The sequence below is a fragment of the Vigna angularis genome, chromosome 5 (assembly GCF_016808095.1).
Source record: "Vigna angularis cultivar LongXiaoDou No.4 chromosome 5, ASM1680809v1, whole genome shotgun sequence".
In the NCBI taxonomy this organism is placed as follows: Eukaryota; Viridiplantae; Streptophyta; class Magnoliopsida; order Fabales; family Fabaceae; genus Vigna; species Vigna angularis.
The window spans coordinates 5,525,630-5,553,624 of record NC_068974.1 but is presented as its reverse complement, the minus strand read 5'-3'; the positions used below and the strand labels follow the sequence as shown (position 1 = coordinate 5,553,624).

At 31.1% G+C, this 27,995-nt stretch overlaps 1 protein-coding gene and 2 long non-coding RNA genes across 9 annotated transcripts; 2 read left to right on the top strand and 1 right to left on the bottom strand.

Moving 5' to 3' along the window:
* Nucleotides 1–14,581: 14,581 nt before the first annotated feature.
* Nucleotides 14,582–15,844, top strand: LOC108339126 (acidic endochitinase SE2). The gene is made up of 2 exons (XM_017576273.2): nt 14,582–14,892; nt 14,983–15,844. Exons 1-2 carry the CDS (start codon nt 14,614–14,616, stop codon nt 15,673–15,675), a joined length of 972 nt encoding a protein of 323 aa, XP_017431762.1. The 5' UTR covers nt 14,582–14,613; the 3' UTR covers nt 15,676–15,844.
* Nucleotides 15,845–17,763: 1,919 nt separating this feature from the next.
* LOC128196522 (uncharacterized) lies at nt 17,764–18,975 on the bottom strand. 3 transcript variants are annotated; one of them, XR_008248909.1, is made up of 3 exons: nt 18,631–18,957; nt 18,369–18,468; nt 17,764–18,162 (listed from the first exon to the last, which is right to left on the bottom strand). It is a non-coding gene; the product is annotated as an uncharacterized LOC128196522 (long non-coding RNA). The 3 variants fall into 3 exon arrangements; XR_008248911.1 differs by having other exon boundaries at nt 18,688–18,955; XR_008248912.1 differs by lacking the exon at nt 18,369–18,468 and having other exon boundaries at nt 18,631–18,975.
* Nucleotides 18,976–24,167: 5,192 nt separating this feature from the next.
* LOC108323745 (uncharacterized) lies at nt 24,168–27,256 on the top strand. 5 transcript variants are annotated; one of them, XR_001831720.2, is made up of 6 exons: nt 24,168–24,313; nt 24,396–25,418; nt 25,535–25,746; nt 25,939–26,424; nt 26,503–26,609; nt 27,032–27,256. It is a non-coding gene; the product is annotated as an uncharacterized LOC108323745 (long non-coding RNA). The 5 variants fall into 5 exon arrangements; XR_001831718.2 differs by having other exon boundaries at nt 25,826–26,424; XR_008248954.1 differs by having other exon boundaries at nt 25,535–26,424; nt 27,035–27,256.
* The last annotated feature ends 739 nt before the right edge of the window (nt 27,257–27,995 follow it).

The following is a 27,995-nucleotide window of genomic DNA, read 5'->3' as shown; positions in this document are numbered from 1 at the left end:
TACCTTATCTCTAGTCAATGTGGGATTTCCAACACATACCCCTCACGCCGAGGAATATACATTTTGAGCGTGGAACTAGACATTAATGGGTGGTCCGATAGTGGCCCGATAGTGGGTGGAACAATATGTCCAACAAACAACAAATACCGATAGACTCTAATCATGACTCTGATACCATGTTAGAAGTGGACTTTAAGCCTAACTCAATCCCACAAAACCGGCTTGTAAGGTGAGGTTTACACCCACTTATATACTATGAATTGGCCTTATCTCTAGTCGATGTGGGACTTCAAACACACCCCCCTCACACCGAGGTATATACATCTCGAGTGTGGAACAAGACATTAATGGGTAGTTCGATAGCGGCTCGATAGTGGGTGAAACAATATGTCCAATAAACAACAAATATCGATAGACTCTAATCATTGCTCTGATACCATGTTAGAAGTGGACTTTAAACCTAACTCAATCCCACAAAATCGGCTTGTAAGGTGAGGTTTGCATCCACTTATATACTATGAATTGGCCTTATCTCTAGTCAATGTGAGACTTCCAACAAAGATAGAACTACCACGTGACAATTTCTCATTAAATGTAACATCCCAAATCTCACACTTGATAATTCATAATTGATATATTGTAGCATTACATTTAAGGTAATCTCACACTTGATAATTCATAGTTGATATATATATATATATATATATATATATATATATATATATATATATATATATATATATATATATATATATATATATATATATATATATATATATATATATGTGTGTGTGTGTGTGTGTGTGTGTGTGTGTGTGTGTTTTAAACTCAGATTTCAACTATAAACTCATAAATATATCTCGAATTCTTCTAATTTATTCTTCTATCTCTTTCTTCATTGGCACCGAATCAGACGACATTCCTCCATCTACTCCCGTATAACGAATTATACGATCATCGCACATACACAAACACAAACACAAACAAGTAGGGTGAGCTAACATGCAACCAATCATTTATAAAACATGCATAATTACTTTGATGCACTCAACAAACCTCATATAATAATTATGTTAGACACCCTCATACCATCATACAACAATCACATCATAGATACTCATACCATCATACAACAATCGCATCATAGATACTCATCCCACAATACCATAATTACTAATAGACACTCATCCCACAATACTTAATAGACACCCGTTCCACAATACTCAATAGACACTCATTCCAGAATACCCAATAGACACTCATTCCACAATACCCAATAGACACTTATCCCGATGATATGCTGATGAGCGGTCACGGGAGGTTATGCACTTGTGATGCCTTCTACTTCCTCTTACAAATACACTTCCAAAATACTCCATATCATCCACAAGGTTAGTCCTCAAAACTATGTCCAAAACCGGCACATAGACCAGGACCTCCTGCCTCTCTCACCACATAATTCATCCTTCTCTACTTGAGATTGGATGATTATTAGAGTATCAGGATAACCTCCAACTACGGGACCCTCAACATCAACATATACACAAATACCATATCATTACTGAATCTCTCCACGAGACTCATTCCATGGTCATATTCCTCAACTCACATTATACCCTTACAAAATCTCCCCATAATACTCATATCATGTTCAGACGCATAAATTCAAATCCAATATAATAAAGGTTTAATAGGTTCAAAAGTCCCTATATTTGCGGGTTAGTTTCAATTGGGTCCTCCAATTTTGGAAGTGATCAATTGAGTCCCTGTTTTGGTAAAATTGAATCAATAAAGTCCTTGTCGTTAATCTTAGTAAACGGCGTTAACTTTCCAGCGAGAATTCATGCTGAGGTGGCTTTTAATTAGCACGTGGCACGTTGTGTGGAAACCTTCTCGCCTTCCCCTTTCCCGAAACCTTCTCCCCTTCCCCTTCCCCTTCCCCTTCCCCACCAACTCCAACTTCACCTTCTCCCATCTTTGGGAAACTTTCTTCTCGCCCTCCCACACCCACGTCATCTCCCTATCGTCGCCGCGCCCCTCCTCCGCCACCTCTACCTCGGCGACAACTTTTTCTCCGGCCAGATTCCTCCTGAATATGGCACTTGGCAGCACCTCCATATTATTTTTATTTTTCTCAAATCATTGTCAGACATTACAACAAATAACACCAACATTGCATATATGCGATTCCAACATAAAAAGAAATTGAAAAAAGAAAGGAGTTGCTGCAAATGTTTGGACTGGTCAGGAATATTGCTGCAAAAAGAAAGGATAATAATAAAAAAAACTTTACAAAAAAAGTAAACACTTAATTATGCATAATAGAAGCACTCTTTTCCCAGAAGCTGTAGAACAGAACAAATAAAAAGAGGACAAAAAGAATAACAAGGAAGGAATTAGGGCTAAAAATGAATGGAGTGTGTGACCTTGTCGCGAACCCAGCCACCCGCGACATGGAGCTAAGATCAAAGTGGCGAAGATTGGCAAGAAGCCTATCAAAGATGCTTCTCTCGGTATCAGATATGTCGATTCTGTCACGAACCTGAACCGTAGACATTGGTGTGCCACCGCAACTCCGAAACGACGGCGGAGGGCGAAGTAGAGGTTGAGGGGGTTGTGGAGGAGTGCAATAGTAATGAGACAACGAGCGACGATGGGAGATGTGGAGGCAAGGGAGGTGCGCTTGACGGTTGGATTGGGGGATGGGCGTGAATGTAGATGTTGAAGAGGTGGGTGTGGGAGGGCGAGAAGAAAGTTTCCCAAAGATGGGAGAAGGTGAGGTTGGAGTTGGAGAGGAAGGGGAAGGGGAAGGGGAGAAGGTTTCGGGAAAGGGGAAGGGGAAAGGGGAAGGGGAAAGGGGAAGGGGAAGGGGAGAAGGTTTCCACACAACGTGCCACGTGCTAATTAAAAGCCACCTCAGCATGCCACCTCGCTAGAAAGTTAACACCGTTTATTAAGATTAACGACAAGGACATTATTGATTCAATTTTACCAAAACAGGGACTCAATTGATCACTTCCAAAATTGGAGGACCCAATTGAAACTAACCCGCAAATATAGGGACTTCCGAACCTATTAAACCTATAATAAAATACAATCATCACAGAAATCATACAAAATGAATATATCACAAAATAAATTAACAATACTAAAATATCACCATAAATGGTCACCGGAGAAGAATCAAATGTTTGACGAATCAAACTCACCATAAACGCCAGTACATGTGACTAGTCACAACTTACTGGATTTTACCAGGGCTGCTCTATTATCAGGGATGTACCAACTCCGGTTTTTAAGATTCCTCTATCCTACCATCATAATTATAATTCATAATTCCATATCCTCCACAATAACATGAATTCATCTGACATTTTCATTCCAACGAGATATATTGCACAATAATTTAACAGTACATAATTTGTTCAACAAGATTTAAGTTAAAAACTTGTCGAGTACACTTCCAGGAAAGAGAGGTGCGTCACAATGGACAACTTAAGTACCAAGTCTTTCCTTAGCCAAAGTGTTCCTCAACTAGTTTTAACAAATTTCTTATTTACAGGTTCAAAACAATAACATATAATATTAACACAGAAATTCAATATAAATAGATATATAACAAGCACATATGTTTTTCATTAACAGTATTCACACAAAATTTCAAGACATGAATAGTAATAAAACAATACTAAATCATAATATAAAAGCTTAGAAAGGTTAGCTCCCCTACCTCTATTCCAGACTTAATCTCTTGCTCAGAATTTGTTTCCCCGAAAACCCTTCAGAACTTCTACTCTTCTTGCAACTAAAAATTTCTTCCTAACTCTTTCTTCTCTATTTCTCGAGCTCTCATTTGATTCTTCCTCTCTTTGTGCAAAATAGTCTCCCCTCTCATGGCTATTTATAGTCCAAAAATTTTACTATTCAACAATTTTTTAATATTATTTATTATTTTAATATTATTTTATTATATTAATATCTTAATCACCACTTACATAATGGATCCCTCAATAATGCCTTAAAACATGGAGTGCTTTATCCATTATAAATATTTAAATTTTTTTAATTTTTTTTTTAATTTTAATTTTTTTTAACAAAAAGGTAAAAAAGAGTTTGAACCCATGTTCTTGAAATCACCACAATTTTCTACTAATTAAGCTACCGAAATTTCTTATTTAGCTTTTTATTTTTACATAAACTTATTATATTTTTTATTCACAAAGAAATTTATTACTACTAGTAATAAAATTGTTACTATTAAGGTAAATATTTTTCAACTTTGTTCATATACTAAAGTGAAAATATTGATATCTCTTGAATTTCTCCTCAATTTTGAACAAAATAAAAATTTTGAATTGGAATTTCTGGTAAAATTTTGTTGTTGATAACTTTTTAGATATTTTACAAAATAATTAATTTAACTATATTTGAAAATATCAACCAATAATATCTTTCAAATGTTTTTAAAAATAATAATAAAATCTATTAATTATTTGAAAGATATTACAATAGATAATTTGGTCATATTTTTCTAATTGCAAATTTGTATTAAATTTAATTTTTTAGAGAAAAAAATTATTATAATAAACTATAATTTTATACAACTTATTATTAAATTTTACCAAAATAATATCATATTAAAAATAAAATTTAATATTTAAAATAATTCAGAGTTAAGTATCTATAAACTTTAATATGTTATCCAAACTCGGTCATAATTATAAATTTTATTCAAAGTTATTTATTCAATAGTATTCTTTATATAATCTAAACCTACCATATACTCAAATTTACCTCATATTTCTACAAATTCTATGAAATACCAAATTTTGCTGAGTTCTTTACATAATACATGTAATGCACGGCTTATGAACAGGTGAGTGTGGTCTGCTCTAACGCGGCATTTGCATGGTATGATAAATTGGTATGGGACCTTTTATTTAAGGACTTATGCACTCCCCGATAGCCACGCATGACTATAGATTTATGATCATAGGACCCTCTTATCTCTTCCTTCAAGTTAGACTCCTAGAAGTACCAGAAATAAAATAGTAACAATTCATGTACTTTCTGAATAGGAGTAATAACTAATGGTACAGTTCATAATGTTCATGTACTTTCTCAATTATGGATACAAGACCTTATATTTAATACCTAATTTATTAAATTAAGTGGGATCCACTTTTGTCTTATGCTCATAAAATACTTGTATTTGAAATTGAATGGAACGTGGCCAATTTGTTGCATTGCATGTGTAGTACGTATAAATATATATAGGAAAATGTTCTTTTAATCATTTTTTTAACAATTTTTTTATAATAATTTATGTGGTAATTTATAATTGATTCATTTTAAATATACAAATCAATAAAATAATAACAATTTTTTTATAATAATTTATGTGGTAATTTATAATTGATTCATTTTAAATATACAAATCAATAAAATAATAATACATAATTTATTGTTAAAAATTGTTAACGTATAATATTTATATATATATATATATATATATATATATATATATATATATATATATATATATATATATATATATATATATATATATATATATATATATATATATATATATATATATATATATATATATATATATATATAATGTGTGTATGTGTGTCCGAATATTAATGGTGTTATGGGTCCCGCTTTTCTTTACATTACCGAATTTCATACGTACCAGGGGTCTACATCTTTTATTAGGTGATTATACATTGAGAATTAATATGGGTGGCTTTTACAATCTGATTGTATATTTTCTTGTAAAATGTGGTTGGCCGTTCGCGTTTAATGTTTTTACACACATTAGTATATTATTAAAAATCATGAATTATTTTTTTAGTTCCAGGTTTTATTTTTTATAGTTTAAACGTTTGATCCCTTAATAAATAGATCACTAACATCATCTTGATTTAAATTTTTGGTATCGATTCTCTTAATATAACTATCTAGTCTATATTATTTCATAGAATAGTTTAGATGCATTTTTAGTTTCTGTGTCCATTGACATCTTCAAAATAAAAGTATAACTAGTTACATTAGTACGTATTTGCCTTTTAATTAGCATAAAATACAGTGGTAAATTAAATTTTTTTATGAACTTATGTGTTTTGATTGTATAAAAACTGAAACTGTATATATATTTTTTGTTTCGAAGAATTGAGATCGAAACTTGTGTAAAAATTTTAAAATATTTCAAATTATCTTATTTAAAAAAGGAAATTTGATCTTAGAGAATAATTGGTTATATTTAAATAATTTATTTGTGTAAGATGGTTAAATAACCGAAACCATATATATTTATAGTTTGGATTTTTCCATACCTAAGGTCACTTTTAAAGATAGTTGTTTGAAATAATTGTTGTCATTTTAACTTTTAACAATGGTTGTTTGTAATAACCGTTAATTTTTATTAGGGCTGAGCATAGTTAATTAAAAAAACTTAAAATATAGTTTATATGTACTGTTTTAAACTTAAAAAATTTAAACTAATTTTACTTAAAACTAATTATACTTATTAATAGTTCAGTTTAAAAATAATGAACTGTTTTTATTCTAGTATAGTTAACCAGTTAACTGTGTTTCAGTTTTCCCAATTCTTTTTCTCAATCACAATTTCTCTCAAAATTAGGTTTTCTTTTCCCTTTCTCCATCACAGTTTTCACAGTTTTCGCTTGCCGCCGTTGAAGGTTTCCGAAGGTTCGTTGCCGACTTGTTGTAGTCAAAGACTCGCCGTCCTCTCGTTACTTCCCGTTCATCAAAGGTTTGCTCGCCGCCGTTGAAGGTTCTCGAAGGTTCGTTGCCGTTGAAGACTCGCTGTAGTCAAAGACTCGCCATCGTCGAAGACTTGCCACTGTTGAAGGCTTTGCCGCACTCTGCCGTCACCAAACTGTTGTCGAAGACTCGCCCTCGTCAAAGGTGAGTTTACCAGGCTGCTGTGAACTTTTGGTGTGAACCCTAGTTGCATTGTTCGATGTGATTTTCAGTATTTTTTTACCTTGGCATATTTGTGTCTTGTTTAGCTTTTGACAGATGGAATCCATGCTCTCCCAATATTTTTTTCTCTGTGATGATTGTTACCATCTGGTATGACTGTTGTATGTTACCACTAAATTTTCATTAAAACTCTAAGAACTTAGAATAAGGGTATAATTAGAATTTTAATTATAGGCTAAAGGCTCTGTGTCTTTAACATTTGCTGCTAGGTTCAATGGTTCTCGAATTCAGGGATGTGTGGTGGGTGAGTGGGGTAGTGGGATAATATTGTAGTCGGAAAGCATGTGATAATTTGAAGGTGAGATAGGGTAAGATTTAAGGTATGTGATTAATTGCAAGGTGGTGAAAAGAGATTAGGAAAGTGACAAGGAGATTATACATGGTTGGTTGCATAAATGTTAGGGTCCAGGATTTGAGAAATTTCCTTCAGTCAGGCAGCCTTTTGTCAATTTGTATATGGAGTGTACAATGAGGGTGGACGCAACAGTGATGGCAGTAGCCAGCCGAAGCTGAACATTGAGTGGTGCGTGTGCATTCTACTGCGTTGAAGGTAACAAGAAAGAGATATGAATTAAAAGAGATAGAAGCTTGGAGACGTTTTTGTAGGGGCTTGCCAGAATGTAGTTGGACAAACTCAACATGTTAATTTCTCATTTATGCCTCTCTTTACTTTCTTTTCAATATATACAAAAGCTTAAATTCACATCATTATCACCCACTCATACGCTACTAATTTTCATTCCCATCCATTCTACAAAATAAGTAAGTTCTACAAAATTCAAAACTCTTACAAATCCAACACAGTATAAGATATTGACTCGACATAGAAAGAATAAGTTGTGTGAATTTTTTATATTTGTTTAGTTAAGGTATTATTAGTGTTGTGTGAGAAGAAAATGAAGAAGTGATGGGAAGAAAATGAAAGGGTGTGGATGGAAAAACATATGGTGGCACACTCGTGTGCGTGGCCTGATATTGAAGCATAGATTGAGGGGCCAGAGTGTGGAAATTGTAGTGGCTGGAATGAAAGTATAGGAAGCAGTGATGGGAAATAGAAAAATGGTATTGAGCATTAAATCTGTCTAACCAGCTGTAACAATTTTGAGAGAGAATGGAATTTATTCAGGTGAATAGAAATGTGTGTATTTTGTATTTGTTATAATTAGCTTCAAAATATAGTATTTTTATATATAGTCCAGTAGTATGTATTTGTTATAATCATCTAACAAAAGATTCAACAGACTTTTGGCCATAGAAGATGTGAATAGACACTTTATTTTTCTACAATTCCTCACAAGCAATCACTTCATATTAATGAAAGATGTAGCACAACATACTAATCTGTCTAACCGAGAACACCAAAGAACTGCTAATACTTCTAGCTTTTCAATGTATGGCTTTACCCAAGGCAGTGCCTTAAGGCAAAGGGAATTAGATTCATTAAGATTAAAAAATGATACAGATTTAAAAATAGAAGAATTGAAAAAGAAATTAGATCGGCTAAATAAACCATCAGTGAATACATTAGAAGTCTATAAATTAAAAACATATCCAAAGCTTATAAACTATCATCATCATCCTATGACTGTTGATGTGCAGTCTGCTAATCTACTCTATTTCTTTTTATTTCTAACATTATTTCTAACATTATTTTGGCAAAATGATGCCAAATCTTTTACAATTGTTGTATCTCATGTTTTTATCAAATTTTCATTCCTTTTCTCCATAATGGTACAAGACTTGTAATTCTTGTATTTGTTAAAATCACTAAAATCTCCGCTTTGTTGTTTTTGTAATTCTTTATGTTGGAAATTACTTTTGCTAACATTCTTGGACGTTTTCTTGTCTTTATACTGAAATTGTGTCCGTAGCAAATGATCTACGTTCATTATTCATTATTCATGTGTTTCAAATGTGTTTCAATGAATGTTGTAGTTCTCAATCTCATAGTCTCTAAATCATATGTTTCTTCAATGGCTACAACCACGTGGTCAAAACTTCATATAGATGGCTACCTATCAAGTAGTAATATATTTTAATATTTATAAACTCTGAATTTATTTTCAGAGTTTATCACAACACTTTCATCAATGTAGTGATGTGATTTCTGAATTTTTTTTCAGACCCTATATCATCATCATTATTTAGATAAATTTACCTTTTGTTTGATTGAACTCTTAATTAATGTAGTGACGTGAATGTCAGAAACGGTAGAAACCCTCACACCAAATACTTCTAGAATGGATCATTTACCTTCTTATATCGATTCATCGTCAATTGAGAATAGTAAAGGTCGATCAAATGTGTGGGGACATTTTACTAAACAAAACCCTTATTCTGAGAAGAAGGCTAAATGCAATTATTGTGGTGATTTGATTAAATATTTGGCTGGAACAAGCGGGATGAGGAATCATTTGACGAGATGCAAAGAAAATCCTAATGGAATTAATATCTTATTATTGATTGTTGTTGTGCTTGACCCTAGGAGTAAGTTGGATTTTGTTAATTACTTCATTGACTACCTCTTTGAATCTAGTATGGCCAATGAATTGAAATCAAAATTATTGTCATCTTTAAAAACACTTTATGAACAATATCAAGGTATTGAGGAGGGTTCTCAAAGTAGCCAACAAGAATCTCAACTAGATGATGATGATGATGATCCTCATGGCATGAGTTTCTACCTAAGAGCTACAGGACGTAGATTTGATTATATATCAGAGCTTGATAAATATTTGAGAGAGGATCTTGAACCTTATATGAAGTCAGTTGAGCTTGATATTTTACATTGGTGGAAAGTCAACTCGACTAGATTTCCTATCCTTGCGAACATGGCTCGAGAGGTGTTAGCCATTCCTATCTCTACCGTAGCATCAGAGTATGCATTCAGTACAGGAGCAAGAGTGGTTAGTCCTTATCGTAGTTGCCTAACGCCTAAAATAGTGGAAGTGCTTGTTTGCACACAAGATTGGTTAAAAGGAACACCTTTCTCTATACTTTTTGACGAGGATCCTAAAGAACTTGATAAATTTGAGCAAGGTGAGATTATATGACAAATTTATATATTTTTTAATTTATATTTTACGTGTTAAAAAATGATTAAATATTTTATTTTATTTTTGTAGAGATAACATCTCAAGATGAAGTGGGACCTTCAAGTGCTGCTATTAATTTGGATGATTGAAAATCAAGAAAGAAGCATTGATGTAAGTCCTCGAGCTTAATGTAAGGCTATTGAAGATGTTATTCTTGAGCTTGAACTTAATGACTATTGTGTCTTGTTCTCCATCCACGGTTGTGTATAAAGAAAATTAGTATTTGTAGAGTTTGTTAATTTATGGATCACAAGTTGTTTTCCCTAACAATGGTTTTATGAAGTTTTTAATTCTTTACTCCATCTTCAATAGAGATTTGCTATTAGTGTTAGTATGCTACATTTTCATGGCCATATTGTTATAAGATATTGTGATCATTTTTCAGGAATATTATTATTTATTTTAAAAATTGGTCTCTAATACTTTTTCTTTGGTTTAATTATATGCAATAGATGGGAGAAAATGGTTATGGCTCTATATCCTGGTATACTAACAAGCTATATGGAGGGTTAGTATTTGTAGTAGGAATTTCATTTCAATTTGATTTCTGGCTTGAGTCAACATATATCATGTTGCGTATCTCTTCAATTTGAACGTGTAAAGAATCATCGAACAATTTTCTTGTTTTTCCTTTTGGTTTCCGGAGCATGTGATTTGATTTCAAGAGTGTGTTTTTATTTTTATGTGGATCGGATTCTAGAATCTGCAGATTGCAGATAGAAGATCATAGTTTAAATGATAAAGCAAAGAAGAGGTTTTTAATATTTATTTTACTTTTCCAAATACAGAGGAGGCCAATATGATAGGTATAAGGTGGAATTTTACCTGTCATGTCAACTCATGTTTGACTGGATCCAGTAACTTTTATTTTTAAAAACACATTTGAAATCTCGTGGTTGGCCGAGTAGGATAATATTCAGTACTTGAACAATTTCAACCATGGTGATTCATCCGAGAATCAAGTAGCATCAAATCCTCCTTTCATTGCCACACTGATATGACTGATTCAATTTTACAGATGAGAAAAGATACTTGCACAAGTTATGTGAGAGATATTCTTAATCTGGAACACGATTTTTTTCATGTAAAAAACTTATGTGAAGTTGAACAGGATGAATCATCCAACTGATTTATGATGGCTTTACTATATTTGTTGATTGAGGCAACAAAACTCACCAGTGTTTCTAGTATTTTTTTTTCTTTTTCCTATTCACATAGATTAATAGTTCTGCCTGAAAGTTCACCTGCTTTTTTTTTTCTTATTCTTTTGTTTCTCTTACCAGATTATAGTCATCCTAGAAGGTTCAACAAGATTACATCACTGAGCAACTCTGCCTGCTGTACTATTTCTCAAGGTGTGTAAGGAAAAATATATATGACATCAATATGATGCCTTTTTTTTTCTGCTGAGTTATGCTTTATTCCGAAACTTCTTTTGCTGCTTTATTGTAGATATGTATGAAAGCTTTAATGGATACAAATTTGGTGTCTCTGGTCTCCTTGTTACCATAGAAACTCTGCTTTTACACATAAAAGTGAATGGGTGGAAGGCTTTGTGATTTTATTCTCCATGACAGAATCAAATGGATGACAGTGTTTTATACCTGTAGTTGAAAACTGTTTTCAGTATCATTTAGCTTTAATTTTGAAATGTTTTCACAAAACAGTTTACTGAACTGTATTGCAATTAACTGAACTAAAAAATAGTTTAGTTCAGTTTTTTTGAACTATTTTTTAGTTCAGTTAAGTTTTTTAAACTATTTTATAGTTAATTGTAATGGATTTATAGTACAGTGCAAATAGTGTAGTTTGTCCACCCCTAATTTTTATTCTATGCTTTGAACAATAGTTCTAATGGACCATTGTTATTTTATCCTTTGACGACGACGACTCTCACAAATATCAGTCGTTTTGTTTAAATTTTGTATGATAATTGAATCATTGACAGTTGAAAGATGATCGTCGCAACCTATTTTAAGCCCTGTTGAAAACCTAATCTATAACAGTAATTTATAGTTATGACATTTATATGTAGTTACACATTTGTCTTATTCGTTAATTTATAATTATATCATTTAATTTATCTCTAGTTATGTTATTTTTTAATTTTTAATTATTACATTTAATTTCTAATCACGCATTTAATTTCTAGTCACGTACGGGTCTTTTTATTAATTTATAATTATGTTATTTAATTTATTTTTAGTTATGTAATTCTTGGTATTACATTTTTAATTATGTAATTACTTATTAATTTTTAATTTATATTTACGCAATTTATTTTATTTTTAGTTACACCTTAGTCCTCTTTATTAAATATATGATTATGTTATTTAATTATCTCCATTTACGTATTGATCTCTATATTAATTTATATTTTTTTATTTTATTTTCTTGTGATATAATGACTTATATTTATTTATTTATTTAAATTTTTTGTTTTGATTCTTATTTTATTTGATATTATTTTAAACATTATTCCATTATAATTTGAATAAATACATAAAAATTTATAATTAAAATAATGTAAAAGTAAATAAATTTCCATTCAATAAACTTAGATAAAAGAATTATTATTTTTATATCTTTTTGAATTTATTTCTATGGTGTATATAGATTATTGGTCATGACAAATATGAAATATATTTGTTTTTAGGCTTAATACCCTATTTTGTCTCCAGTTTCGCTCGTAAATGTCAAATTAGTCCATCCTTTAAAAAATACGTCAATTACATCATCACTTGATATATACCTACATCCCAGCTACTGTGACGCTTCGAGAAATATCTTTCATTTGTCATCAATATTATTAAAAATCAATATTATTAAAAATGATAAAAATACTAAAAGAATTATGAGGAGACCAAACCTATAATTATGATAAAAAAAAAATTGTACGAGCTAAATAACATAATAAGTGCCAAACTACAGTCACCCCCTCTGGGGATTACCAAATTACTTGAGTAAACTAGAAGATTTATTTGGCCACATGTTAATAAAAAAAATCAATATACCTTAAAATAAAAAAAAGTTAGAGTTGTGCATAGACTGGTTAGATGACCTACTTGTAGTACTGTCAAAATAGATTCTAACCCACGAGTTAACTCGGCTCCACCATAGGTTTGAGTCGGATTGAGTTTGAAAAAATATAATTTTTTTATGCAAAATAGTTTTCAACCCGACTCATTTAGAACTTGGCTCATCCTGATTGAATTTATGGTGAGCCGCTCACCAACCCACCTAATTTAATTTTATTATTTATTATTTTGTGTTTCAATATTATTAGTTAACATTTTTTTTAGTATATTGTAGATAAGATAAAAAAGATATTTCAAGAGAGAAATGTATTATAGATTTATCTATTAGAGACTCTAATGTTATACATGGATAAGTGATACAAAAATTATCAATATTAAAAACTTATTTGTTCACCTTTTGTACTTGTTTTTGGATTACGCTTGGATGACATGATATTTTTTATTTATTTTGAATTGTCTTTAGAGTTTAACATCATTTTAAAGTGAAATTTATTTAGACTTAAATTAAAAAAAATTATAATTTTTTTATTTTAAAAAAAACTTATAATTAAGTGAGATATGAGTCAACCCGCGTAGTTGGATTCAGATTTTTTTAATTTGTTAATGAGGAAACCAGGTTAGGTTGGCTCACTAAGTAACCAACCTGTGATCAATCGAACCAGATTAAGCTAAATTATCCGTTTTGACAACTCTACGTACTTGCCAACCTCATTAAATGAAAATAGAACGAATAGCAACAGTGTAAGGAATAACTTTTTGAAATTTCTCATGCGCCATATCATCCATACAATACCATTTATTTTGCTTTATCAAAGTAACCAACCAGAGGACTGCATTTAGTTTTAATAAAAGAGAATCCTCACTTAAATCTTGAAAAACGTTTCAACCTACATAACAGTGAAAAAGATACAGCCAAACGCATACCATCATAACACTATGCTAAAAAAAGGCTTTTTATTTTTATACCAATTAAAAAAAACTTTTTATATCAATTTTCAAGCATATATAGAAGTAGGGACAGGGATATAAAAAGTTTCAACTTTTTATGCTGCTTTTACTTGGAATAGATATAAAAAGATTGATTTTTTATACTTAATATTTTGATAAAATATATAAAAAGTTTGTTTTTATTGTAAGAATGTGTATAAAAAATCTCACTTTTTATACCTATTGATGTATGAACATGTGTAAAAAGTTATCTTATTTACAATACTGTCATCGCGTTACTTTTTATCATTTATGCTTTAAGGTAATTATAAAAGAACAAAAATATGATGTTCTAATTAAAAAAGAATTTTTTTCAACCAAAAAGAAAATGTTTACTTATATTTTGTGATGGAGTGATGCATTTTCCTTGTGAGAAACGTGATTGAGACAAAAACGATAGTTTGGAGAAGGTTTTGGCAGTATAAATAGGTTGGTTGTGTTTCTCCTACACTGAAACAAGAAAGCCATAACAGAAAGCAATGGCGTCTCAAAGATTAACTTTGATCATACTTCTCTTATCACTTTTCACGCTCTCTTCCTCAAGCCTTCATACTGGCATCACTGTGTACTGGGGCCAAAACGCTGGAGAAGGCCCTTTGGTAAGCGCATGTGACAATGGTAACTACGACACTGTGCTCCTCGCTTTCCTCAACAAGTTCGGTGCAGGGAGAACCCCAGCTTGGGACTTCGCCGGTCACTGTGACAAAGGTTCCGCCAAAAAGTGCACCGAATTAGAGTCCGAAATAAAGTACTGCCAGGTACACCACTCATACGGTTTTTCAGAAAACATTACTTCCTCGGTGTCAATTTGGTTTAATTCAGTGTTTGTGTATGTGTATTGGTTACAGGAGAAAGGCATCAAAGTGCTCCTTTCAATCGGAGGAAACCCTAGCAATTCAGACTACTCCCTGAACTCGCCGGATGACGCAAAGGAGGTGGCCAAATACCTCTTCAAGAACTTCCTCAGCGGCCAATACGGTCCACTGGGAAGCGTCAAGCTTGACGGCATCGACTTCTTCATCGAAAAAACGGAGGATTACTGGGACGACCTTGCCAAGGAACTCGACTCCTTACGACAAACCATTAGCAGACCCTTTTCCTTGTCCGCAGCGCCTAGCTGCCTCACATACCCAATCCCCTATCTCGGCAAAGCCATTGCCACCAAACTCTTCGACTACGTCTTCGTTAAGTTCTACGACAACCCTAGTTGTTCCTACGTCGGTGGCTTGAACACCCTCTTGGGCTCCTGGGACAAGTGGGTCGACTTGGTCGCCTCCCCTAACTTGCTCTTCCTGGGCTTGCCAGCAGCTCCAAACGCCGGTGAGGGTTACATTCCGCCGGAGTTCCTCATTCGCCGGGTGCTTCCGCACGCGAAGCTAGCCTCCAACTACGGGGGAGTGATGCTGTGGGATAGATACTACGATGCTAAGACTGGTTACAGTGATCAAATATTCCATGTGAGTAAATCCAACGTGCAGGTGTCTGAGGCCTCCGTTTCCGACAAAATTTACCCGTGCGTGTCCAAGGCCTTAGATTACTAGGTTGCAATGTACAACCACCTTAGACATGTATTATGTACGGAATAAATAACATGTCAGTTATGTATCCCTTGCCTACTAAAGTTATGTTCCCTCGTACCTGATCTTGGTCTGTCTCAATAAATGTAATGGATGTTGGTTGAAATTGGAACAATGGCTCTTTTAGTTCTCACTCGTTTAATGAGCACACTTCTCACATTTTTTTTTTCTTTTAAATATTCGTTCCTTTAAAATTTGCTAAAATAAAGTGAACCCCATTTTATTTACTAAAGACAATTTCTTTCTATACCCGTACTCTTTTTCTGCATTTTTATAAGATTAATGATATTTGACCTTAAAAAATGTTTTAGACTCATTTTACGCTTTCCTTCATTATCTTTCATTTCTTTTCCTTACGAATACAAAATTTTTATTTTTTTAATGGTTATTTGACCCCTAATGTATTATCAAATAAATGTAATATTTCTCAAACTATTATTACTCTTTTGAACTCTAAACTTAACACGCTTAATGTGATTCTTCAACTTGTTTTTTGGTATAGGTGGTGGTGTGAAAACCGTGACTGTAGAGAAAGAGTCACCGGTGATGAGCTTGAGACAGTATGTGGAGAGATTGGAGGGTTGACTAAGAGGGAAAAGATAGACAAAAAAAATTCAAAAAAAAGAAATAAAAAAATTAATATATCGTATCCATTAAGATATGAAAGTCAACACTATCTAAATGTCGTTTATACAAATATAATAAAAAAAATAAAATAATAGATAAAAATAATATTATGACAAATACAAATCAAAGCTTAAAATATAAAATCAAAAAGTAATTAAGCTCGTATTATTTACTTTAGATTTTTCACGATTTTATTATAAAATATTTTAATAAATTAAAAGAAAATATATATAATTATAACTATATATAAATATATATATATATATATATATATAACTATATATAGTAATATATATATATATATATATATATATATATAACTATATATATAAACATATATATAAATATATATATATATATATAACTATATATAGATATATATATATATATAACTATATATATAGTTATATATATATATATATATAATTATATATATATAATTATATATATATATATATTTATATATATAAATATATATATAATTATATATATATATATATATATTTATATATATATAATTATATATATATAAATATATATATATATATATAATTATATATATATAAATATATATATATATATATATATATAATTATATATATATATATATATATATATATATATATCAATCAGGTAATAATGTGATGTGAAAATTTTTAAATATATTAAAATATTAGTTTACTGGTTAATTATAGAAAAATGTATGATTTTTGACATAATATTATCGAAGTTTTTTAAGTCGTTGGTATTGGTTTGGTGAATTACATTATTGAAGGATATATGATCATCGGTAAGATGTTCGATTAATAAATTTTAAAATTTGGATTTTTCTCACTTATTTTTTATTTTTTTAAACCAAATAATTTCGTTTTCTTCTTCGAGCTAGCGAATCTTTGTCAGTTTTTCATTGTCACTTGATTCGCACAAGGGCACTTGGTTGGAGGGTTTGTTTCACTACAAGAAAAATCACAATTACATACGGTCAAAATCCGTATATAACCTCCAAAATCCGTATTTAAAATGATATTACATACGGATTATATACGGACAAAAATCCATATATAAAAGAAGCGTAGCTAAGTTATATACGGATATATCCGTATATAATTTACATACGGAAAAATTCGTATATAATTTACATACGGAAAATCCGTATATAAAATCCGTATATAATTATATACGGAAAATCCGTATATAAAATCTGTATATAATTATATACGGAAAATGCGAATATAAAATCTGTATATAATTATATACGGAAAAATCCGTATATAATTTATGATTTTATAAAAAAAAATAGGTGATTCTGCATCTGCATTTAATAGTTATGAGTTTCAATAGCTGATAAAAGTCAACATAACTAACAAATTGCCAAAAATCATCTAATATAGATAAACATTTACAACTATTTAATAAAAGATATAATTCACTGAAAAATTTCATCATTTATCAAAAATAAGACATAGGTTTCGAAAATAATTGGCAGCAAATAAAATAAACTAAAACTACTCCTAAGCTGGAATAAAAAATTTGAAAGTATTCTAAACAAATGAAAGTGTGCTTCTCTTCTCTCCATGCTGCACCAACTCAGAAATAAAAGAAATATGCATCATGTAAGCGACTTCTCTTTTCTTCACGTAAATCACCAACCACCCTTCCACTTTTGCTTTCTAAAGTGGATGAATTCTTCTCCACATGGCAGCTACACCAACTCAAGCCGTGACCCCACTTACTTTCAATGACCGTGCTCTCCTCTTTCATCAAAGAAAGAAAATAATTTGACACCTTGTGCAAGTTCTTTCAACTCAAATAAATCAGCTTTTTCTAAAAGAAACCACAAATCACCGTGAGCAACAATCTAATCACCAAATGAAAATGACAAAAGCTACCAACATGCACACTTCTTCACAGTAAAATAACACTAATATAAAAATAAAAATCTGGTTCAAACATAAAGACAAAAACAAGAACAAGACCATGTGTTCTTCAAAATTCTCCTTGGTTTCAACATAGACAAGAAAACTAAAAACCTTCTGCAACGTTACCATCCATCTAAGAAAGGAGAATGAAATGCTTCTCTTCCACTAATCCCACGACAGCTCCCCTTTTTCCTGGTTGAAATGCTTCCAGCTTGCAAAGAGTAAATGCATCACCAATATCCAGAAAAATTGTGTTCTTTCTTTTCATCAATCAACAATATTCATATCCAGAAAAATGTTACTTGGAGTAAGCCATCTAACACAGAGTACACGACTAACAGAGAAAATAATATGCAAGGAGTAAGCCTTATACCAACTAAGGAAACAAAACGTGAGGCTGGAGTTCTTAGTTCAAAATTAAGAGCCTTACTGTGTAGGGAATTTGGATGCACAAAGGCTGGTAGCCTACATCCAGGAGCTCATTTTCCCACATGGAGGCCTTTGAGTGTGCTTCCAAGTACTTCTCAAGCAAATTAAATGAAACCTACAGCAGAAAAATAAGTTGAAAGGATTAATAAGTTATTCTTTAGGGAAACTCTGAATTTTACATCAACAAGCAACAACACCTTCAGAAAATTAAAGGAAACAAGATGCAATAGTAAACTAATATCTGTTACAGGAAAGTTTTGAAACACTCAAGGTAACATTGCATAACATATGATTGGCTATTCATTAACAGAGTTTCTTGTAGTGTTTGAGACTAAGGGTTTGTTGAAGGGTATTAACAGAGCGTTTATTTTCTTTCCTCACGCGCATAGGCAGAGTCATTTACTTGTAGAGGATCCTTCACAGAGTTAGTAAGTGTCTCGTTCTAGCACTTTGCAAATGGGCGCTGTCGTGATGCCTTGTACGTAGCGTTTTGCAGGCCATTGTAGTGGTTCGTCGAAGGTCGAGTGAAGCGCACTCTAAGGCAAAGGTGTGGATTGTGTTCCTTTCTTCCCTTGCCGTGGTCTTGGGAGGCTGCCTTCGTGCAGGAAGGCTGTAGCGTGGAGGTAAGCTCTTTGTCTCTGAATGAAGTGATCAGTGTAGAAATATGCTTAAATGTGGAATAAAAATGTGGTCATATCAGGTTGAATGCTATTTTTGCTTATATTGCAAGCTGTGTTGCATGTTTGAAATTACTGTTATGGCTAGATTGCTAAAGGGTTTGAATGTTTTAAATATTTTAGTCATGGACCTTTGATTCAATTCTGTTTGAGTATTAGAATGAATGTTGTTGTTGTGAAACTAATCATGATATCATGGTATGTGTGCACGTGATATAGCTTGAGTAACTTAAATCTATCTAGAGTATGGGAGTTAATTTATGTGTGAATTGTATGATGCTTTGTGATGATTGATAACCTATTGGAGAAGGGTCAAATACTGCACTGTATTCTTGGTTTCGTGTATGAATAAGTTGAACCCTACAAGTGTTATGGATTTCGTTTGTGAATGGCTGAAATCCATGAAAGGTTGTGATTCTCATGACTAGAATACTATTATTCTTGGATTTCAATAGATGTTGAATGTTTAGTACCATTCCATGTTCAGATTGTTAAAGTGTTAGGCTATTTGGAATGGTTATACTTTCTAAAACTAGATTCAATTCTGTTTGGACATTTAAAGGAGTTTTTAAATACACTTTCCATTTAATGTGTTAGGGTGAGCTTTTAAAGGAGTTTGAATTGTGGTCAGAAAGGGAGGAAGAGAGTCTATAGAGAAGACTTGAGCAGGAAAGGAAAGCAAAGACAAAGGTATGGGAACCTAAACTGAAATTCCATGATTGTATGTGTTATGTCATATTATTTTCATTCTTGTTTCATAAATTTTATCTTGTTCTAAAATGTTGTGAATGTTGAGTTTGAATGTTAAGTTATATTGATTAGAGTTTTATGATATTGTAAACATTGAGGTTTGTCAAACTTTGTTGTAAATTGTTTGAAATTGATTGTCAAATATGTAAGAGGTTTGTTTTGGTACTTTAATTTGTGAGTGATGAATTTGAAAAAATAAAGCATGTACAATGGCCTCTTTCATTGGTTCTAATAAGTCAGAATTAGCCATGAGACATCTAACCATGTTTGTAAGATCATAGAATGTGTAGGTTTAGATTACCTTTTTCAATTTAGTAATGTCTTCTACATCAAAGCAACTTGACTAGCATCAGAGCAATTTTCCTTCAATAACTGAGATGAATTATGTTCCACTTTCCAAGTTTCTTCTACATCAAATAAACTTGACTAGCATAGATTTCACTACTTGTACATTGCAAGGAGTGTTTCCAAAATGATTGTTTGAAAACAACACAAAAGAAGCTTTAGGTTTAGATGACCCTTTGGCTTGTAGCTTTGGCTAACAAGACACACTCACCTATCTAGCTATTCTAAATTTAAAGCAAGAAAGTTGCCAAGAGTTGAAAGAGTACCAAGGACTCTTCCAAATACTTGGACTTTTTAAAAGGCCTTTTACAACTTAAAATGAAACTAAAAGAAATCTACCCTATCACAAATCAGATTACACAAAGACAAATTCAAAGAAAACAAAAGCTATGCTACTACCCAATGCTGCAACAATTTTGTTTCTGGTCCAAATTCCTTATGTAAAGCAAGATGCATGTGATCCTAGCAGCATGGTTTTGGACCACCTTATCAAAATTAATTCAACACTCAAAATCAGTGTAAACAATTTTGGCTTTTCAAATCAGAAAGGTCTGTTATCTGTTTAAAAACTCTCCACATAACACTCTCTCTTATTGCTAAAGATATAAGGCCAAGTTAGCCACACAAAGCTCACAGAAATGAGTGTTCTCTTTGCTCTTTAATGCACTCCGATTAGGCAAAATGGATTTTTCAACACTTGAAATATAATGTAGAATTCTCTTGGCCAAAACTATTTTGACTTCATGTGCATCCACTCAAATCCATTTTCTGAATTGTTTCATGGCATTTTCATTCCACTAACAAATTTATTTTGGATGAAATACACTCAATCTCACCATCACTCAATTGTTTTGCTTTTATCTCAAAATTTGACTATATGAATTGCCAATTTTCACACTTTTGCTTGTTGGTCAACACACTTGAATTCTAAAATTCAGGTTCCTCTCCACTTCCTAAGATGCTACCTTGGCAAGGGAAGGGTTCTGCAACTTGAGTACTCTAATTGGTCTTTACAACACCATTGAAATCAGCCAAAACAATCACCAAACAAATTAGTTAACTGCACCAGATTTTGCACCAGAAATTGGTTTTAAAATTGACACTTAGGAAGCCAAAGATATTTAAAGCAATGAAAAAGGGTGTAGAAATGAAGGAGGCACACAATTAGATCCTAGGAATGGTTCTAGAACAAATTAGGAAAGCAAGAAAATTGAAATGTAGATTGAAACCAAGTCTTTTCAAACTGTTTGATGAAAATCAGAAACTGTTTGATGAAATGCCTCAATGAAAATCACTTTTGGTGTTTTTGATTTTTGATTGCTCTAAACTGGATTTGCTGGTTCTAAAACCTTTTTAACACCTTGCATTAATTCTTTTGATAATTTATTTTCACTTCAAAGCACTGAACCAAGTCTTGCTACAATCCAAATTGCATTTGCATGACAAAATAGTAAATGAGTTTCTGTTTTTCAGCTCTGCACCAAAAGAATTGACCCAAGATTGATGGTTTTAAAAGTGAATTCGTGCACAAGTGATTCTAACACTCTAGTAATACATTCAACAACTTTAATGCATCAATTTAAACTTGTTTGAACTCTAATTGGGTTCAAAATGAAACTGTATAGCAGATCCACCCTTCTACTTCTCAATTTCACTAAAAAATGAGGTTTGAATATGCTATTTTGCACATAGATAAATCTCGCTTCAATTTGAATGTTCTAACATGTTTAAAACAACATTTAGTACTTGTTTAAACTGTCAAATAACACAAAATCACATCTGTCAAATAACACAAAATCACATAACACAAAAATTAACACTTAATAACCCATATTATGCTTTGCATTTACAACACCACCAAAATCAAGTATGCATGAATCAAGAACTGGAATAGCATGAATCAAGTATGCATTTACAACACCTTCGTCCAACTTAAATTATACTAAGAAGTATGACTTTTAAGGTCATTTTTTGTATGGTGAGAATTTAGTAGATTATTTTGAACATCTTTAATAAAATAAAATATGGTTTAAATGTTTTAAATTTTTACCATTAAAGTTCAGTTATTAAATTAAATATAATCTCCCCTGTTTAATTTGTTTGTGCTAAGCTTGTAATTTGACCTTCTTTAAAGCTAAAAGGGATCTTGAACCAATTAGAACAAGTTTAAATAGGGATGTCTTCCATAAAGCTAGACGAGACAATTTATTGGACTTATTAGATTAAAATCGCAGTAAAATAAATTTAACTTGTGTGTTAAAATATTTTTATAGGCATACTTCCAGACAATTGTAAACACTAGGAAAAAAAACTTCAAGAATATTGTAAATAGGTTTGTGCTTAGATAGTTTTTTTTTTAATTTTTTAAATATTTTTATTTTATTATATATATTTTTTAAATAAAAAAAATTGTGTCAAGCTTACATTGTGTCATGTAGTCATGAGAGTGTGAAGTGACTATCATGTATCATTCTCGGACCACGTGTCATTATATTTGTCTCAATTTAATTTTTATATTTTTATTTTGTTTTATTTGATTCATGTATTTTTATTTTGTCTCATATACCTGATTTTTTTGAAGTTAAACAATTTTATTCCTCTTCAAATTCAAACAAAATTTAATTTATATATAAATCTTTACAATTTTTTAATACAAATTGATATTTTTATTAGAAAAATAAAAAATTATAAACTAACATATGACACATTTTTATCTATGTAGTACTATCGAAAATAACTTAATTGCATTAAAGTTTTCAAAAACAAAAACTAGATTGAAACACATAAAAATAAAGAAACTCTTTTAAAATTTTTCTACAAAATTAAACAACAAATTAAATCATATAACTTAAATAATATGAAAGAAAAAACTATAAAAATTAACTTTTAAATAATACTAAATGAAGTAAACTATCATTGCAGTCACATATATGACCATTTTATCATAAAACATAATAATATTAGTTATTTCTTTACAAATTCACAATAAATTAAGATTTTCACCGAAATTTTTTTCAATTTATTAAAATTATTTAATAAAAATATTTATATATATTTATATACAAATTAATTTTGTTTAAATTTGAAAAGAAGCAAAATTGTTTAATTTTTTAAAAATTAAAACTAAATTGAGATAAAATATAAATACAAAGACTAAATTTAAAAAAAATAAAAATATAAAAACTAATATAAGCCAAATGCAATGATATGTGACACATAATTCTCAATGTCACGTCACATCACCTAATACAATATTAGCTTCATTATACATAACAGATTTTTATTTTTGAAAAAAATTGAAAGAAATAAAATAAAAATAAAAATATTTAAAAAATTCAAAAACATCACGAGTGACATATGTTTAATAGTGTTAGTATGGAATAATGTATATATATAAATAAATAAGGTGATGTACTGTATTAAAGTAATATATTAAATAGTTTATTTTGTATTTAAATAATTTATTATTTAGTGTAATTAAAGTAATATAATTTTATAATATATAAGGTGATGTGTATGGTGGTACATATTTCTAAAATTTATTTAAAATTAATAAAACAATTTTACTTTTAAAATATATATATGTATTTTGGTTAATAATCACTATTATAGTAGTCCTAAATACTAAACGATTCTTTAATATTTAAAAATAGTTTAAAGTATATTACATTAAAAGAATATCTAAGAAAACCCCTCCCTTACGGTCGCAGTTCAAGCCCCTCCAAAGAAGACAAGAAGTTGGTTCAAGGGTCGAGATTGAAAAATGAGGAACTGGAATCCCGTCTTTTCCCTCACCAGAAACTACTTCGAGATTGAAAAATGACCTAAAAGCAATGCTTCAGGCCATATACATTGGTAACCCCTATTCTCTATCTGTTTCTGCCCTTTTATTTCCCTTTGAACTAAAAGGTCATGTATCATACTTCATATCTTGCAGCTGGTCATGCCACAGAATCCTTTACTGAATTTGCTGTGGGACACGGAGAGTTATGGTTTTCATAGATGTTGTCTTTTGTAATTAAGAAAGTACATTGTATAATTGAGAAACGTCTGCATTGTGTTTTAATATGAATGTGCTGACGGAAGCTGCTTCCCTCTTACTGAACAAATCTGTTCTATTGAGATACCATCCCTCTATATGTTTCCCTTTACTGTCTATATATGTCCAATCTCAATATATTAATGTATTGTATGTTGTAAGTAATATTAAATCTGTATCCATAAGGAATTAGGATTTGATCAAAATTACAAGTTGGGCTTTTAGATCGTGAAAAGGCAGAATTGAAGGGAAGTGAAAATATTATATTCCCGGGGAGCGGGTTTGTTAGTATATAAATGAGGATCATTTCAGGGGCGTTGGGGTGCGTTGTGTGATTAGAGGTTTTGTGTTTGATTAGAGGTTTTGTTAGTATATAAATGATTTTGTTATTGTTGATTTCAGAGAAGATTTTCGAAACTTTGCAAAAGTTTATTTCAAATACTTTGGAGATAGGGTGAAACATTGGATTACCCTAAATGAGCCATGATCATACAGTAATAATGGTTATGCAATTGTAACCTTTGCACCAGGTCGATACTCTAAATTACTAGATTCAACTTGCTTGGGTGGTGATTCTGGAACAGAACCTTATATAGTTACACATAATTTACTACTTGCTCATGTATCTGCTGTAGATGTGTACAAGGAAAAGTTCGAGGTTGGTTTAACCTTAATGAGAAACTTTCACATCTTCATAGTTTGTTAGATTTCCACATTGCTACGAGGGTTTAAGTATTCATTGCTGATAAAAAAGATATTCTAGTGTAGCTCTTATATTAATTAACGTTCAAAACACTTTACATAGGAATGTCAAATGGGAAAGATAGGCATAACATTAATTACTCATTGGTTTGAATCATTTTCGAATACCCCATCAGATACAGCTCCTGCCGAATGAGCACTTGACTTCATGTTTGGATGGTAGGTTCTTAACTCTACATGAGAATGTTGTCATGAGAATTTGCATTATTACTTTTATGTCGTCTGTTTTCAACCATTCTTAAATATAATATGTTGATTTGTAACATTGATTATAGGTACATGGAACCATTAACGTCAAGAAAATATCCAGTGAGCATGTGTGACTTAGTTGGTAATCAATTGCCAGAATTCAGTGAAAAAGAATCAGAACTTCTTGCTGATTCAATATATTTTCTTGGACTAAACTATTACACCACTTACTATGCTACCGATGCACCCAAAGCCAGTCAACCAAGTTATACAACAGATTCTGATGGCCAACTATTAAGTAAGGAAATTTTTATCTATCAATTATTTAGGCTGTGTGTTGATCAATATTTGGAAATCACACTTATTTTTGTTTTCAGTTAACTCAACCAGATTTTCTTACCTGTTTTGAGTTCATCTGTTTAACCTACAAAGGCTTTGTATAGACGTTACTGCATGGAATATTGATTGATTGTGTTCACATACCCCTCAGCTTGGACTTCCTGGGTCAAATTTTCAAGGGCCCATACCTTTGTATCAACCTAGAGGAAACATAGGATCATGGGGAGCTTCTCCGCCAGCTCCAAATGCAAATGGTGGTAGGCTTGCTATGCCAATGTATTGCAGCAGCCTATGCAGTATTACTTTCTATTCTGCTAATTTTGAAAAAACTAACCTGGTGATTGATGTTGTTATCATTTTGGTGTTATTTGATTATTTAGTAATTATTACTTTTCGATTTGTTTCAATCATTCTGTGATAATGGAACAGGTATTTGGATAGTTGTTTTTTGTTTGAGAAGATTCGCTGGTTCCATAATAGTTCATTTGGCTAATTTTATTTTATTTTTTCTATACTGGATGACCTAGACCTATTTCAAAAAGTGTCTTGACAATAGGTGGGGAAACTCTTCTCATAATATATGGTCTGCATATGGCATACAAAGATTGTGACTGTTCTGTCTCCCTTGTTTTAATAGGTATTAACATTACACGCTGCCTCATGAATTACATTGTTAGTAAGACTAATTCTATTCGTGTCCTTTGTCGCATCTCAGATGGAACACTCCTCACCAAAATAGAGCGATATCTGAAACAAGGAATTGTAGATAAGAATCCAATTGTTGCAAGTGCATCCTTAGTTAGCGGCATTCATCTGCTTCAGGTCAAAAGTGTACTTAGGTTTCTTTTCATTTAACTATCTAAGCTTATAAACTCAATTGCTTTGATAAGAAGTGGCAGAAGTAATGTTAAAATAAACAAAAAAAAGTCTCAACAAGATATTGTCCGTGCTCTGGCCAAGTTTTTATGAATTGTTTTTTATATTATTTTAAAAGGTTTTTTAACTAATAGAGATATTTTATGTATATATAAATTCATGTACATCTTTTATTTTTATCTTATATAAGATATTTGTTTGTATTCTAAAAGTAATAACAATGAACTTTTATTTTTATCCTATATGAGATTTTTGTTTGTATTCTAAAAGTAATAACAATGAAGACAATTTTTTAACATTATTTTTTTCAGAATGGCACTCACTCAATACATCTCTATTTTTATATGTATGTACATGTACAATGGCAGTAGATGTTGGGCTGATGCCAATGAAGCTGTTGTCATTCTTCATCCATCAAATATTATTGTTTTTACTCTTGACTTCTCGGGGGTCGATCAGGCTATGTTAGCTTTGGTTGGCATGAAGTAAGTTTACCTATTAATGTAAACTTAATTTATCATGTATATTTTCACCTTTGAATCCTCCTCTTCTATTTGCTGTTAACAAGAGAGATATTGTTATAAGAAATTTTAACCATCTATTGCATTTAACTACTTACCACCATTGAAATAAAATTCAACTAAAACTGTAAAAGAATAATAGGGTACATGGATGTCTCATTTAGGCTTTGTTCACTTAAATGAATTTGGGGAAGAGTGATGAAATGGATTTGAGAAGATTTAAAGGTAAATTTTTTGTTGTTTATTTAAGTGGATTTTGAAGGTAAGAGTGAATTTAAAAGTAAAGTTTATGAGAATTAGTGTAGAATTTGATTAATGTAACAAATTAAAAAAATTTACTTCCAAATTCACTCTCACTTACCTCCAAAATTCACTCAAATAAACAACAAAAAATTTAGCTTCAAATCCTCTGAAATCCATTCAATCACTTTTCCCCAAATCCATTCAAGTGAACAAAGGGTTAGTGAATTAGTTGGGTGTATGCTAACCTCAATAAGTGGTTACAATTTATTAAACAAAACATCTTCTGTTAACAAAAAACATGATAGGATCCCAATCCTTCTTTGAAATCATATATGTTTGGATTCACTCAATTATTATGGAGAACTCAACTTTTTTTATTCTCCAACAAATATTTTTATTGTAAATTTTGAATACAAACTATTTGACACATAATTATAGTATAGTAATAGCATTTCTTCGTTTTTTTTTTGGCTAAACAGACAGTTTAGTCACTTCCTTCCATGACTATCTTAATTCTTTAAAAGCTTACAGGTGGCACCGAAGACATTCATTCCTATTTTATTTGGGA